At 37.2% G+C, this 17130-nt stretch overlaps 1 protein-coding gene across 2 annotated transcripts in view; it reads right to left on the reverse strand.

Moving 5' to 3' along the window:
* The window catches only part of NUP155 (nucleoporin 155), a 53841-nt gene extending 41134 nt beyond the window's left edge, over nucleotides 1–12707 (reverse strand). The window contains exons 1-6 of one of the 2 annotated variants that reach the window (XM_036762229.1): nucleotides 12028–12707; nucleotides 9096–9233; nucleotides 7042–7138; nucleotides 5549–5619; nucleotides 4319–4411; nucleotides 3451–3617 (exon numbers count right to left, since the gene is read on the reverse strand). In XM_036762229.1, the coding sequence (XP_036618124.1) occupies nucleotides 3451–3617; nucleotides 4319–4411; nucleotides 5549–5619; nucleotides 7042–7138; nucleotides 9096–9233; nucleotides 12028–12190 (729 nt within the window). In that variant the 5' untranslated portion in view covers nucleotides 12191–12707. The remainder of the gene's footprint in view (nucleotides 1–3450; nucleotides 3618–4318; nucleotides 4412–5548; nucleotides 5620–7041; nucleotides 7139–9095; nucleotides 9234–12027) is intronic. The other variant, XM_036762220.1, reaches the window with a different exon arrangement.
* Between the last annotated feature and the right edge of the window lie 4423 nt (nucleotides 12708–17130).

Genomic DNA, 17130 nt, shown 5'->3' on the forward strand with positions numbered 1-17130 from the left:
CAAGCCTCCCCAGAGGTCTGTGCATTTGGAAATGGAGGTGGAGAATTTCAGTGTTACGAGAGATGTAGGGAACAAGGCACACATTCACTATTGATGGAACTTCAGGGGGTAAGAGCAGAAAAAGAAGGAAAGAAAGACATGTACACAGAAAAATATAAACAAAATAAATACAAGGTCATTTTGATGGGGAAACACTAACAACTGAGGGTGAGGATCGGAAAAGGCTTTAGGTATCCAACCATTCTGGAACATAATTTAGAATTACTGAAAAAAAAACTTTAAAATTATTCCTAATTCTTAGCATTGTGATTTTCTGATTCAGTAATTCTGTTGCTGACTTTATACCCCAAGGAAGTTATTATTACTTTTGGAAAATAAGCTAACAACAATAAAAACTTAACATGCATAAGACATTTTAGGCAAGGAGAGTTCTTTCAAAGAAAGGAATATTGTGGGGAAACAAACATGTTCCATACTTTAAAAAATTTTTAGTCAATCAATATTACTGAGGGTCAATATGCTGAATATTGTAAAAAAGTGTTACAATTCTGAGTCATGTTTTTATGATTACTTTCTGTAACTTTCTAGTGAGGCTTTCTGTGGGGATATCATGCAAAGTAGTGTAAAATGCCCTAGAGAGAATAGTAGATCCAAGTTCTACTTATCCCACCACCTGTAGGATCATTCTCTGTGTATCCATTTCCTCCTCTGTAAAATAAAACACCTTTCAGATACATGGTTAGCAGGAGAATTCTTAAGCATTAAAGGGATAGGAGAGATTTTAAAAGATGAAACAGACAATTTAAATTACAAAATCAAAAGCTTTTGATAGACAAGATCAGTTCAGCTAGTATGAGAAGCTGTCAAATGAGTAAAAATATCTGGCATCAAATAGCTCTAATAAAAGTATCCAAAATATAACAAGCTGATACAGTTACATAAGGCCAAGAATTGTCCTTCAGTAAGTAGTAAGGACATAAATAAGTAATAGGATATAAACCAGTTTTAAAAAGAAAAGCAACAATGTTGGAGAAGTTATACAAAGATCAAGCACTCTATTCACTGTTGGTGGAGCTGTGAATTGCAAAAACCATTCTGGAAAGCAATTTGGAATTATGTTAAGTGGCTAAAAACGCTCATACACTTTGACTTAGAAATTCCACTAACAGGAATATATACCAAGAAGGTCATTGTTAAAAAAATTCCAGGGCAGTTAGGTGGTGCAGTGGCCACAGCACCAGTCCTGGAGTCAGAAGGACCTGAGTTCAAACCTGGTCTCAAAACACTTGACACTTACTAGCTGTGTGATCCTCGGTAAATCACTTAACTTTAAGTTCTACATGCACCAAACTATTTATAGTAGTACTTTTTATGATAGCAAAGAACTGAATGCAAAGTAGATGTCCATCCATTGGAGTATGACTGAATAAACTGTGGTACACAAACATGATGGTATTATTGTGTTGTAAGACAAAAACAATGAATACAAAAAAGCATGAAAAGATTTATATGAAATGAAACATAGTAAAATAAGCAGACCCAAGAAAACAATGTATACAATGACTACAACAATGTAAATGAAAAGAACCACCACCATCACCATGTCAAAAAAAAAAAAATGTTGTGAAATTACAAAGATTAAATTAGACTCCAAAGAAGAGGTGAGCAGATAACTACCCATCCCTACACATTCCTACTATACACATTCCTTTTGTACATTTGGGAGGTTAGTGGGGGTAGTGGTGTCCACTCTGCTTATAGTCATAAGAATTTTTCAACATACTGATCCGTTTTCCTGATTTTTTTTCTTCTCCTTTAAAAAAAAAATATGTTACAAGGGATGGCCTTCTGGGAGATAGTAAGGGGAGAAGAAACTTAGATGATATAAGAACAAATGATATCCAAAAAATGCATTTTTAAAAACATGTAAATTATAAACTGCAAATATGGGAAAGTGCTTCAAATCACTAATAAAAGAAAAGCAAATCAAAACAACTCTGAATTTATACCTTACACCCAAACTAGCAAAGATGAGAAAAGACAGAAATAGTTAATGTTAGATGGGGTTTTGGGAAGACAGGCATACTATAAGCCTAGTAGTGAAGCTGTGGATTGGTCTAACTAACCATGCCGGAAATAACTTGAAATTAGAAATGTCATTAATGTTCATTTCTTCCACTCTAATGGGCACATACCTGATGGAAAGTAATAGATAGAAAGAAATGTCCTACATATAATTGCACAATCATATCAGAACTTTTTACAATAGCAAAAAGTTAGAAACATGGTAGGTTCCCATCAAATTGGGAAACAACTGAACAAACTGTAGTATATCAAGATAATGGAATGATTGTGTCATTAAAAAAAATAAGTATAAGGAATTCAGAAAAACATGTGAAAACATATAAACTGAGTAAAAAAAAGTAGAACCACAAAAATATATATGACCATAACATGTAAATAAAAACAGTAAGAGGCAGAGTGATTCAAATCAACTGAACTGACCAAATTATTCCCAGAGGGCAGATGTGAAACACTTCCCTCTACTTGGTAGTTAGAAGACAGAATGCTGCACACACTGAGAGATGTAATTCTTCTGTCAAGTTGTTCTCCTCAACTGCTTTTCTGTTACAAGGAAGGGTTCAATGGAGATGGGGATAAACTGGGAAAGTACTATGATCTAAAAAACAAGTGCCATCAGTAAAACCTTTTTTTAAAAAAGAAAAAAAAAGAAAATGAAGGGGGTGGGTCAAATAAACTCTAAGTTTCTCTTAATTCAAACATTTTGTGATTCTGCCAAATCAAGGAAGATTAGACAAGGAAACATTTTAATTAATCAACTTCTGCAATTTTTAAGAAAACAATCTAACACTGAAGAAGAATCACAATTGTTAAAGGTAACTAATTTGAACTTAAATTTAAAAATTGTAAGCTCCTTGAGGGCAGAACCTGTCTTTTGTCTCTTTTTCTAACTTCAGTGCTTAGCACAGTGCCTGCAACACAGTAGAAGCTTAATGAATGTTTATGGATTGATTGAAAAAATGATTCATATATTTGCTAACAAATCAATTCTCATTCTGATACCTCAATCATATGTCCCCTAATTAAAGAAAACAACCTAGGATTCTAGAATGCCAGGCCAATGGAATTTGAAGAAACCAGCAGAAAGATATTACATGGGTAGATTTCCCTTCTGCTAAAAGACTTTTTTTTTTTTTAATTTTCTGTCCTTTTAAGATTTTTATCTTTTACCCTAGAAAAGCAACTTAAAACCTTTCTAAGCACCTTTCTATATTCTTTCTCTAATATAAAATACTTAATTCCAGAACATTTCTCATTTTCATAAGATTACCACAATCTTCAAAATAAAATGTCTCAAAAAATCTAACCATCCCCACCTTCACAAAAAGATTGATAATTGTGTCTAGTTTCCTAAAATTGAATACTTACTTGGTATGCTACTTCATATAAACAGCCATCCTTTCCAGCCAAAAAAATTCTACCATTATCCGTAGAAGTAATTGTCAAAAGGTAAGTATTGTCAGTGGGTAGTGAATACAAAGGGTCTGGAAGTAATTGCATTCCACCAGACATGCTGTCATTAAAGACTCCAACACCTAGTTTACGAAACAATGAAATATTTCATAACTCTAAGAGAAATATCCACTTTACTTTTTTGGTTTTAAAGCATAATCACATACTGTCATGAATAATGGATTTCATTAATGATAGACTTAAAGAGTTTTGTAAATGGTTATACTTAAAATGTGCTAGGCAGGTTAATATTTTTATGGTTTTGAATAAGAAATATTTATTTCATTTCTTAATTACTTGATACTCAAGTAAAACAGACCTAAGGATATTTGAAGAAATCCTTAAGTACATGATGAAATCATTTGTCAGACAAATCTGGAAAAAGTTTGAGAAGGACTAAATTGATGGGAACATAGAAGTATGATTCTGCTTTAAGCATATACTGAAATCAAAGATTTAAGCATAAAGTCATCTAAAATGCACTTTGAAAATGATCCTTTCTTTCACACAAGTGTCTGTATTTAGGTCACAAAATCTTGCCTCTAAAACAAGTATTAAGACTCACAAGGACCAGGACTTACTACAAAATTCTGAATAAATCAGCATGTTTACATGTTAGGCAGAGAAGTTAGACCATGATTAACCCAAACTTATGGGGAAATGTTATGCTCTTTCCAATTAAATAGCCAATGAAGTTAATATTGTCAAGTAGATTAGTTTCAAATTAAAATATCAAACGATTCAAAATATTTTCATTTAAGACACAATAAATATACATACATACCTGTTTGCAAATTAGCATAGCTGAGTCCTAGAATCACTATATCTACAGGAGTGGCCAGAACCAGGAGGTGTCTTACATGAGGCTGAAAAATACCTTTTAAGAGGACAAATTCAGATAAAGAGATCGTTCTTAAGGAAGAAGAACGAGAGTTTATTAAAAAAAAAATCTATTCTGTGTATAGTAAATTTAATATTATCTGATTCTAGTCTAATTAGTATTGATTTATAACATATGTATATTATTTCTAACACACAACATTCAAAAATTATAGTAACTTGAGGTCACAAATAATCTGTCTCAGTTGAATAAGAGTTGGAAAGCAAACATTGGGAGAGAATCTTGCAATGACTAACATTCAGAATGTGGGTTGCATAGGAAAGTGATAGATCACAAACATAAGAACGTGGCATTTCTTGGTAATTTTAAAACAACCTAAATTTTTTTTAAACCAAATTCACTTGGTATCTGCAGGAAAAACAGTTACAAAGAGTAAGCATACATTTCAATTTATCTTTAAAAATGACTTCCACTCCTAAAATACAGAATTCAGTTTTTTGGGGAGAGTTTGGGGTTTTTTTTTAACCCCCTTAAAGCAAACTCCTTTCATGTAACTTATAGTTACTTTAATGCTAATCAGCATCTTGGAGAAATGCCAGACATGAGATAAAATTCTAATTCATTTACTCTATTATTTGTTCCCAACTATAAAGGGATTGGGGGAGGAGATAGGTTGAAAGACATTAGGTAAAATGATTGGGGATTTTATGAATTTCATCTAGCAATCCCAAGACAAGGGATGCAAAACCCAAAAGTACAATGTAGCCATTGGAAACAATGGCACATTTAACAATTTTTTTAAAGATACTGGAAAATTACATTAAACAGAAATCTAAAATACCACTACCTCCAATCAACTTTAAATGTCAAGTATTTAGGCACCATAATGAAAGAGGAACAAATTTAAAATATTTCAGATAGAAAAGAGTTGTTGGTTAGAATTAAAAGAGTTATTTTCACACTTACAATGAAGAAGTCTTACATCTAAATTATTTTAATTTCAATTGGTGTAATCTAAGCACAAGGATTCAAAAGAAAATCTAGCTCATTTAAAGCATTTACATATGGATTCTAACCATCTGGAGTCACACACACACACACACACACACACACACACACACACACACACTTTTTCTCCCTTTCTCTGCATGTGAAAGTATTCCACTTTCTTACCAGGCTTTGGCTTCACGAGACCCACAGCAAGAATAGTTTCACTAAGTCCATCAAAGTAGGCAAGGTCCCCTCTGCCAATAGTTGAAAGAAAAGTTATACAAGTATGAATAACATAATTCTTTTAATATTCAATTTATTTATCAAGTAAATCTTTAATTACTACTTTTATTAATTACAAAAACCAGAGTCATTAATATTTACAGCAACAGGGCAACTAGATGGTACAGTGGATAGCATGCTGAGCCTGGAGTCAACAAGACTCATCTTCCTGAGTTCAGATCTGACTTAATCCTGTTTGCCTCAGTTAGAAATGGCAAACAACTCCAGTATTTTTGCCAAGAAAACCCCAAATAGCGTTACAGAGTCAGACACAACTGAAAAATTACTGAACAACAAAATAAACAGGAATACATGAACTTTCAACTTGTATTTAAATGTACAAATCTTGCATTAAGCTTTTGAAAAGTACACTGTTTCAAAAATAATCTATAATAAAGAGCTGTACAAATATTTTCCTCAGCAACGTTTTGGACATATTACATTATTTAAATGCCCATAGGAAAACAGAAGAAACCCATTCACTATAAAAAATTAGTGATTATGGATATAGTAGTCATCACAATGTTCCACATCTGAGTGGCTAAGTTGGGATTTGAGAGTGTTAGAAACGGAAGGGTGAAAGATGGAGGGAAAAAAAGATAAAAAGGTAAATGTCTGATGAGGGTGTGCGGTAGCCAGTAGTATACAAGGTAGGACCACGTCTTCAGTGTTCACTCCATAGATTAGCACTAGAGTGAAGTAAAAACTAACACATTCATCCAACTTTAAAGCTAAACATTAAAGGATTAACTCTGGATTATGCTCAATCTACCAACAATAAAAAGGTGGCAACACAAGAAATCACTTGTAGATTACATATGTATGTTGACCATGAAATATTTCCTATGCTCCATACCTTCCAGTAATTCTGTATTTTACTTATATCAAGTACTTTGCTTATATGTAATGGGTCTTCTCCATTTCTTCAAGGAACTGTATTCAAATTATGCTTTTTCAATGCAGTGTAGCAAAGCACTGGACTGGAAATCAGAAGACAGGCCACTAAACAACTACGTGATTTTTTCTTTCTGTTCCCTTCATTTTTAATGAAGGAGTTGGATTATAACATCACTAAGATCCTCATTAGACCTTTAAGTTCTATGATTATACCAAAATTAGCTAAAGGTAATCTCTATTTTCATCACAATGTTAAGATGATCTGGATAGCCTGATCTGTTTAAAAATGGCAACTGTTGAAAGTATGAACTGATGACTGACTGGAAAACCAAACTGTAAATTTTTCAAAAGGAGCTTCTTAAATTCTCTTACAGATTATTAGGAAAAGTACAGGAGAACAGTACAATTAAAGAACAGAGGTACATTGTAGGTGTTAAGATTTCTAGTTTCAACATCAGAGGAATCTCATTTTAATTGTGTATTCAAAACATACATACCCATCTTCATAGTTCCACATAAATATGTCACTGTCAATAGTAAGCCATGCCCTCCCGATTTGAGGGAACACTCCCATCATACAGTTACACTGCATATCTGAAGCATTATAGATGTAAGGTTTAAATGTTTTGATCTCACCCCAAACCTGTTTCAGAAGCCTAAAAAAATTGTTTAAACAAGTTATAACTTCTTCATGCCCTATACAGAGTAAATAACCTATCAATTATTAAAAGATTTTATCTTCAATCAAGAATCATGATTTTTAAAGCAGAAAAATTCTTAGCAATCCTTAAGAATGAGCAACATATGGTATTATCTATTTTGTGATATTTAATTTTGTTAACTACCTAATTAAAAATGTACCAAACAGAATTTTAACATCAAAGCTTAATATAAGAAAAACTGTTCATGAAAAATGGGGAGAAAAATTACATTCAAGTAGGTTCTGATTAATGCAAATAATGAATCCCTCTGTATTGGCTGCGTTATTTGAATTTGTGCTGCATGTTTCTATTAGGCTGTAACTAATTATCATATTTTAAATAATTATGACTCTGAAAAATTAAAATACCTGCAACCACCTCAAGGGGATTTATTGTTCATACTAATTGGGATACAACTATGTATGGCATTTGGAAGCCATGAATAGGTGTCAATTTCACAAAGTGGAACAATTGAGTAGAAAGAGTATTGAACTTGTGGTCAGAAAGAACTACAAGTCCAAATTCTTAATAGCTGTAAGTTATTCTATCTCTGAGTCTCGGGCTCCTTCTCTGTAAAATAAGGATGGTAATAAAGATGCTAAGTAAGAGTTTGAAGTCAGTCTATGTGTGAACACAATATAAAAAAATTGTTCTGTCCTACAAGAGAACAACTTATATAAATTAACAGGAGTAGGAAATGTGAAAATGAGATCCACAGGACAATTCTGATAAAAAATTTCAAGTATTATAATTGCGTTAAATGTAAATTTAAAAATTTAGATAGGCTGGAGTGTAAGACGCAGAAAACATAATAAAATGATATTTTTAGGCACTTCAGAAGAACTAAGACTAGAAATTTTAGCAGAAACAAATTTTCTTTTGCTAACTTTTCTATTTATGCTCTGCTCTTAGTCCATTTGTATTTCCTTTCCATTACCTGGCTGCTATTGTCGATGTTTCTTTCATTTTTTTTTGGAGGGGGGAAGTGACTTGGGGTTAAGTGACTTGCCCAAGGTCACACAGCTAGTGTGTCAAGTGTCTGAGGCTGGATTTGAACTCAGGTCCTCCTGACTCCAAGGCCAGTGCTCTATTCAATGTGCCACTTAGCAAACCTAGTCAATGTTTCAAAACATGAATTCCTTTTCTTTTTTAAACATCCAATTAAGTTTCAAGTTAAATTATTTGTATAATCCCTTGAGCTCTTTATCAAAGGCTATAAATCATTAAAATACACAACAGTATGCAAAAAAAACCAAGCCAAATGATAAATGCACCTATATTACAGAAAAATGGTACAAGTGTACCCCACTTTTAAAGACTAAAATTTAAGGGATCCTCTAAATGTTCTTCATCATCCTACCCAAGATATAGTCATTCTCCAGAAACCCAATAGACACCACACTACTGGCATCTTCCTATTTCCTATAGCAGGAAGAGTAGTCATAGTCATTTTTTAAGAGATGAATCCATGAGTAACTATGAGGACTATTTGAACAGGAGCATAATAACTTACAAAACAACTAAGTTAGGGGTAAAATGTCTGTATTACAAAATGATTTACTAGAGATTTCTTTAAATAGTGATGTCTCACAAATGTCACTAATACATTTTAAATTATACAATTTGTAAAATTTTATCATAATTTTTCAGGAATACATCTTCAGCACATGGTATACAACACTGACTTGAGCATAACCAACATTTTTCATGACAAAAACTAAACCAAGAAATAATGAATATAATCTAAATAACACAAAGTTCTCAATTCTCTCTCTCACACACACATACTCTGTCTCACATACACACACTCTCTCTCTCATTGCCACCCCCCCCCAATAAATATAGGATACGGCCAAACTGTTCAACAAGCTCAGGGGGGAGAGGAACTCTTCGAATGGAACTGATCTCTGGAAGACTGGGTACTGAGAGCAAACCAGGTCCTTGTAGAGGATAATCCATGTCTGACATGCCTGAAACTGTGGGATTACCTATAACAAAGAAAATCATTTGTTCAAAATGAACAGTAATATTATTTGGGGCATTAAAGAATTTTTCTTTATAGTCTCTAGTGGATCTTGGCACTTGGTTATTAGGGCGAGTGAGCTAAGTTATTTTCCTGAAGCTTGCTTATGTTACATCACAAACCAATAATAGCAATAAAATACCTGTATCTAAAATCAGGAAGATAAAAATATCAGAAGATTTCCTGACAAAACCCATTACTTCCCTATGTTTATGTTCTATAACTATTTTTGAAGTTATTGAAGTATGGTTATACTTTCTCCCCAACCACATGGTAAACTCTTCAATGGAAACAATCATGTGATTTGGGATGCTTTGGGATTCTCAAACAAAAAATTATAGAGATAAAACTTTGTATTTATTTTCTTTGATTAATTTCATTTTTTCCTCATGGAACATGCCATTCTTTTTGCAATAGAGATATCTCATAGGCACATAAGCATAAACAAAGGGATAGAAGTGAGACGGAGAGGATCTATAAGTACAAAAACATTTATAATAGAATACTATTGTGCTGTACAAAATGACGAAAGTGATGGTTTCAGAGAAAACTGGGTACTCTTGTGTGAAATGATGCAGAGTGAAATAAGCGAAACCAAGAGAACAATTTATGCAATAACAACAACATTATAAAGAAAACAACTTTGAAAGACTTAAGAACACTAGTCAATAGAATGACAGAAAAAGATTCCAGAAGACTGAGAGGTTTAGGACTGAGCAGCTGTCTCTTGACAGAGAGGTGATGGACTGAGAGTGTAGACTAAGACATATAATTTTTAGATATGGCCAATGAAGCAATTTGTTTTACCTGATGTCCTTATTTGACATAAGAGGGTTTTTCTGGGTTTTTCTGAATGACAGTGATAAGAAAAGAGTGTCAATTAAATATTTTAAAATGCATAGAAGAAAACAGAAAGGGACAAAGAAGCAGAGCAGTGTTGGAAATTAAATTTAACATACAGTTTTTAAAAGTACTACATTACTGATTGGTGGCATCACATACAATGCTTTTTTGTTATTTTTTATTTTGAAATGTTCAAATTTGTCTAATTTGTAATAAAATTTTTTAAAATATAAAACTCTAAAAATAAGATATCCTTCCATAATATTTTTGCTACTACACATTAAGTTAATGATAATACTCATAAAGGCTGCTTGTTGAATGTTGGATAATAGCTCACAAACTGCTTTACAATTTTGGGACCCAAAATAATGGAAGAGGGGCATTTATACAGGAAGCAATTCTTTGTGGGAACACAGTATTAACTGTCAATCTCCTGTGGCACTCTTCAAGTCTAGAAGTTTAGGTTTAAAACTTAAAAAAAAAAACCCAACAGGAATGGCACACAAGTATTGAGGAGCCAAAAAATCTCAAACTCCTCTGCCATCTGGCTTCCACAGTGGAATACCAGCATGAGGGAAATGGCCAGAATAATAGAGAAGCATTGTACTGCTCTCCTCTATATGCTGGTGCTGCCTAGGAGAACAAAGGTTGAGATAAAAGAGGAAAGGAAAGGGTCAACCACTGAATTAGACATATACTACAAATACCATTCTGAATTCCTGATTGGATCTACTCAGACCAATTCAGTCCTCAACACCTAAACCATCCCAACAGGCTCCTAATTAGTCTCCCTTCCATCCAGTTTTCCCTTCAGCACCATTCTATCCTTCACAAAATTGCCAACATAATCTCTCAAAAGCATAGGTCGGATGATGACACTTCCCTGTTAACTTTGAGCAGAATCTAGGACAAAACACCAATTCCTTATGCAAGAATTTAAAGGTTTCTACCATCTGGCCCTGGTCTACGTTAACAAACTTATTTCCCATTACACACTTATGTCAAGACAAATTGGACTTGCCATTTCTTCCCTCTGTGAACTCCCACAAGTTATAGTTCATTCCCAGAACACACTCCCTCTGCATTTCTACCTCAGAATCCTTTATCATCCTTCAATGCTTAGTTCCCACCAGCATCTTGAAGCCTTCCCCAACTGCTCAGAATGGTCTTTCCCTCCTCATTCCTTGCACTTTTTACTTTTCTGCATACACATTACCATTCTTCAGTGGACTGTAACCTGGTCCAGGGCCTTCCATTTTTGTCTAGCATAGTGCCCTGTAGGTACTATGTAGGTACTTTATAAACGGTTTGCTAATTTCGATGACCAGACCTATGCACCAGAAAAATAATTCTGCCAGGAATATAATGGCTGGCTTATAGAGTTTAAATGGAAGACTTTTAAGCTACTGTAGTACATAACATTAGAACTAAGACTTCTGAGGCCAGCTAGCGAAACCTTGATCAGCTCAAGAATCTTCCCTCCAATACTTAAAATATAAAACCAGCAAACAAGACTTCTAGCTCTTCTCCCAAACTCGATGTCACCTCGATACGTGCAATGGGGTAGATTATGCCTTTCATAATCTTTCTCTCCTTTCAAGGCTCAGTTAAAGACCCTACTTCCTCCGTGTTTCCTTTCTTGCTTGCCTCCTCCAGCTGAAAATGTCCTCTCTGATCAAATTTCCCTACGGCACTGTCTCCATCACTGCCTACTTTGAATTTACTTATCTTCTTATCCGCGTACTCCAAAAGCAAGCGCCCTGAGGGCTAGCCTTTGTCCGCCTGGCACACACTGGGAGCTAATAAACGCAGAAATGAATTTACATCCCAAGCTTGGGGTGTAGGAGCTGGAAGAGTTAAAGGAGGGAGGCCGGGGACTGGCAGCCACGACTGAAAGGCGAGCAAACATATCTCACTTGGGGCCGGCACCATGAGCAGCTCCGACAGGTCGGGATAGAGGCGGTCATCCTGCACTTGGCGGTCGATAAGCCGCCCCGCGTTCTCCAGAGCCTCCTGCAGGGCCGCGACCGCCGAAGGCGTGACGGCCGCGGCCGCCGGGCCCACGAGCGAGGACGGCATGGTCAGCGACCCGTCCCGCACCAGCGAGGCCGCCGTCACTGTCGCGGCGACAAAAATTGGTAGATCTGAAAATAAAGAGATGAAAAAGAGACCCAACCCCAGAAGAGGCGTGCAGCCCACGGGCGCTGGTCAAAAACGCGCCAGGGCGCCCGGCAGTGACGCATTTCCGGTTCCGTAGTCCCGCTTCTTGGACCTTCCGTTGCTGGAGGAAAGAGAGGGGGAAGGGTGGAGTCGAAGAGGGATGCAATTTTGGCGGGGAGGGCTGAGAGGTGAGAGGGGAGGGGCTGGAGCCTAAGTGAATGGGGAAGAAGAAAGAGAGGGAGAGGAGGAGGACAAAGGACAGGAGGGTGGGGGAAGACGAAGGGGTAAGAGGGTAGAGAGGGGAAAGGGGAAGGGGGAAGGGTAAGAGGAAGGGGGAAGGGGAAAGGGAAGGGGAAGGGGAGCGGGTTAGGGGGTCTGGGCTCTGGAATCTGGCTGCCGGTTGCGAGGTGAGGCGGGTTCCGGCTACGGGATGAGCGCGAGCCGAGGCTCGAACCCGGGCTGGGCAGGGATCCCGGACCTCCCAGGGCCGCTAGGGGGCACCACGGTGCCCAGAGCTCAGGCGGAGTCAGGAGCGCCTGCGTTCAGAAGTAGCCTCGGAGGCTTCTTTGCTGTTCCACCCTGGGCAAGTCACTTGTCCAGGGGTGGGTAACCTGCGGCTTCAAGGTCACGTGTGACCTTCTAGGGCCTTGGGTGCGGCCTTTTGACTGAGTCCAAGGTTTACTGAACAAATCCTTTTATTAGAGAGTTTGGATTCAATCAAAAGGCCGCAGTTGAGGACCTACAGAGCCACATGTGGCCTTGAGGCTGTAGGTTCTCCAGCCCTGCACTTATCATTTACTTGTCTACCTCAGTTTCCTCATCTGTAGAATGAGGATAATTAAATAACAGCACCTAATACTTGGAGTTGTTGTGAGGATAAAGTGAGATGTTTGTAAAGCACTTGCAAACTTTGAAATTTATGATAAAACATTTTATATATGTAAAGTTTTTATGGCAGTATAAAAGTACTATACATAAACCTATAAATATTTCATATATAAATATGCAAAAATACGATAATAAAATCATTATTATTACTATTCAAAGAGATAAGTGCTTCATTTCCAACTCAAATCAACCAGCATTGTGGGACTGATGTGACAGGCACTGAGTAGCAGCCTTGATGAAGAGCCTGCTGACTATGAGCTAGGCAGACATTGTGGCTTGGAGCCTAGGATATCATGACACAATGCTACAATTGGTGGACCTTGCCCTCAAGATGTTTGTCTGTGGGGAAACTATGAATACAGATCAATCAACATCATTCCTAAACCTACTGTGCTCAGGCTCTGTGCTAAGGGTGGTTGATACAAAGACAAAAATGGAACAATCCTTGACCTCATGAAGCTTACAGTGTTACAGAGTTTTATTTTTTGGTCGAGAAAACAGAACGTATTATACAAAATAGAGTTAGTTGGGGAGGAGGGTGTTCAAGAATCAAGATGGATTTTGCTGTAGGAGACACTTGACCTGAGCTTTGAGGAAAACTAGGGAGCCTGTAGGGAGTCCAAAGAAATGGTGATGGAGGATGGAATTTCATGTACAGAAAACAGAAGGTAGGCCAGTTGGACTGGACTATAGGGTGTCATGAAGGATGTGAAATAAGCATAGAAAGGTAGACTAAAGCCAGATATGGTCAGTGGTCCCCTTCCCTTTACTCCATGTTCTTTGACCCACTTGCTTAAAGAATAAATTATGCAGTTCAAATTAATTTTTAACCTTTGCTTCAAAAATCCTTTATTGAATGTAATATTTATTGTATTATTGTAAAAGATGCATTTAATATTTCTATTTTTCTGCATTTGTGTGGTTTTTATACCCTAAAATGGTCAACTTTTGTCAATGTGCCATTCACAGAAGGAAATAGATATACTCCTTTCTAGTCCCATTCAATATTCTCCAGAGGTCAACCATATCTAACTTTTCTAAAATTCTATTCAATTTTTTAACTTCTTTCTTACTTGTTTTTTGCTTCTATTTATCTAAATCCAAGAAGAGTGAACTGAGGATCCCCACTATTATAGTTTTACTGTGTATTTCTTCTTATAACTTATTTACTTTTTCCTTTAAGAATTTAGGTACTATGCCATTTGGTGCCTATATGTTTAATATTGATATTAATTCATTTTCTGTGGTACATTTTACCAAGATGTAGTTTCCTGGCCTTGAACCCCTCAACAGCCAAGAAAGAGACTCAGGCCTTCTTTCTACTTTTTGGCCTCCAGCAGGAGTATATCCCACATTTAGGGATCATCATCTGCTACACGGACTTGCCATGCTACACAGACTGATTGAGGAATATAGCCATATTATGTTGGAAGCATCCATGGAGGTGGTCCTGTAAGTTCTCCTTGGACCCCTGTCATATACTGATGCCATTGAACACCAAGACTCAGCTAGTCTAATGGCAAGAGACTGGAGAAAGTGGCAGAGAGACTCCTTGGGTTCTGGGTTTTTGTGGGCAGTCATTAATTATACCTTCTTTGAGAAGCAATTATTAGCCTGCTTCTGAGCCCTGAGTTATACAATGAGACTTAAGATCTCCATTTTCCAATGTGTCTTGCCCAATAACAAATTGCACAAGCCTGAGAGGGCTCAAGAGGCATCAATATGGAAATGGTACATTCAAAGGAAAGGAAAGCACAGACCCAGAAGGGTGAATAAGCTGCATGAATAGTGGCTGACCAACAAACTGAAGGAGATGTGCCAAAAGTAATCTGTTGCCCACACCCCTAGCTAAGGCCCTCATCACTCTTGGAGGACATAGAGGCCTATTTTACTGATAGAACCTCTTGCATCAAAAATGATTGTCCAGTGGAGTACCACAATATTGAGATGCCTGAAGGTGAGGTTTATATCATTCATGCCAATAGTCAGTCAGTCCAATGGGCAGAGCTATGAGCAATGCTCATGGAGTGCATGACCATATGCTCCAGGGCCTCTGTTTAAGAAAGGAGCTTAGCACAGTCTTCTCTCCATTTCCCACCAGCTATACAACTTTTAGATTTCACCATCATATCCCTGCACTGGGTACTTTTACTCCTTCCCATCTTTCCCACCCTTTTTAGCTTTCCTCTGTGTGGTCTTCCTTCATTAGATTGTAAACTCTTTGAAGATTGGGATTCTTTTTTTTTAACTTGTATGCTCAGTGCTTAGCACAGTGCCTAGCCCATAGTAGGCACTTAATAAATGTTTATTGACTGACTCTTTACCTTCAAACTAAAGAGTGAAAAGGAAATAGTCATCTATACTGATTCATAGGCTGTGGCCCATGGACTAGCTGTTTGGTCTGTTAAACGGCAGCAACTAGAAGATCAAGTCCAACCCAGTATGGGAGGATGGGGAAAAAGGGCATCATCTTGTTTCCACGTAGAGGTTGAACTGAAGAACTCACTGCCATGTCTGTCATTTGTGTATCTGGCCACAGAAAGGGACTCTCCCCTGAAGAATCCAAAATGAAACGACATAGCTCATCAAAACTATATGCAACAAATTTCCTCAGTAATACAATGGATTTGTGCTATGGAAATAAACACACTGTGCAGGACTAGGCCCACCAGTTAAATCTCTACCTCACTCAGAAAGAAGCCAAGGAAAAGAAGGCTGGTTGTACTTTCTGCCTATTTCATTGCCACAGAGAAAAGGACCCTTAGGGAAGATCCCCCAGGGAGTATAGCTGTCTAGATCTTAGCAAGTGGACTATGTAGGGCCTCTTCCATGACACTGGAGCCTATGATATATCTTGATAGGGTATGAGTTAGCTACACTTGTCACTGACCCTAATGGAAGGCTATCATGGCCCTTGAAAAAGACCCCAATTATGCAGATCATGTTTCTAATAACAATGAATTCTACCATATCCTGAATTTAATAATGGGCCCCAAATCAGGGCATTAGATAGGTCTTCCACTACCCATACCGCCCTCAAGCAGTGGGCATCGTGGAATGGTGGGATGCATACTTGAAACAAGCCCTCTTTTCTAATGTTATAGGCAACTCCTTTCTGACTAGATAAATTACCTGGTTCAGATTCTTTGAACACCTCCATTCTCCAACAAGAGTAAGTCTCTACTATCTCAGTTGTTTGTTGATCCATTATCAGGAGTGAAGGGAAGGGGAACAGTAGGTTATGACTTGTGATTATATAGTGGTGTATAACCCAGTGGCTATACAACCAGATTGACTCTTTTTTCCACCCAACCCACATCTAGCAGGAAGTTGGATGATCTTCTCTATAGACCCCACCTATCAGAGTAGAGCTAATAGAAGTTTGGATAATTTGATTCCTGCTGGCCATGGACCAATAGTCTGGTTAGTGTACTGTATCGCCAATGTGATCCTCGTCACCAAATGTAGCACCAACACAATATTCACAATGCCTATGGTGGCTATGAATATGCTGGCATAGTTCTGAATCACTAAAATTCAACAGAAAACCAAAACATTTATTCAAACACCAGAAAACAGAATCCCACACCAGAAAGCCAAATCCATCATAGCAACAAAGAAAGCTATATACATTAGCAATGCAGGGGGCACTGCCATCCCCAAGCCTTCCCCCTGCTAGGGCCTTTCCACAAATGAACACTCACAGCTAGCTGCCTGCTTCCTCTCTGTCTCTTAGCTCTAACTGATCTGACCAACTTCCTTCCTCTCAGCTCTGCTCCACCCTTCCTGCTCCACTCCTTCCTGTTCCACCCTTTCAGCAAGCCCTTCCCACCACAGGCTTCATGTGACTCAAGCTCATGTGACTTAGGCTTCCATGTGACTGTGTGTGTATACACAAACCATACTTAATTAATTGGAGATACTCTCAAAAAAGAGGTACTAAGGAGGACCAGGAAAGACTTCTTACAGGA

Source organism: Trichosurus vulpecula, chromosome 1 (assembly GCF_011100635.1).
Source record: "Trichosurus vulpecula isolate mTriVul1 chromosome 1, mTriVul1.pri, whole genome shotgun sequence".
Lineage (NCBI taxonomy): Eukaryota > Metazoa > Chordata > Mammalia > Diprotodontia > Phalangeridae > Trichosurus > Trichosurus vulpecula.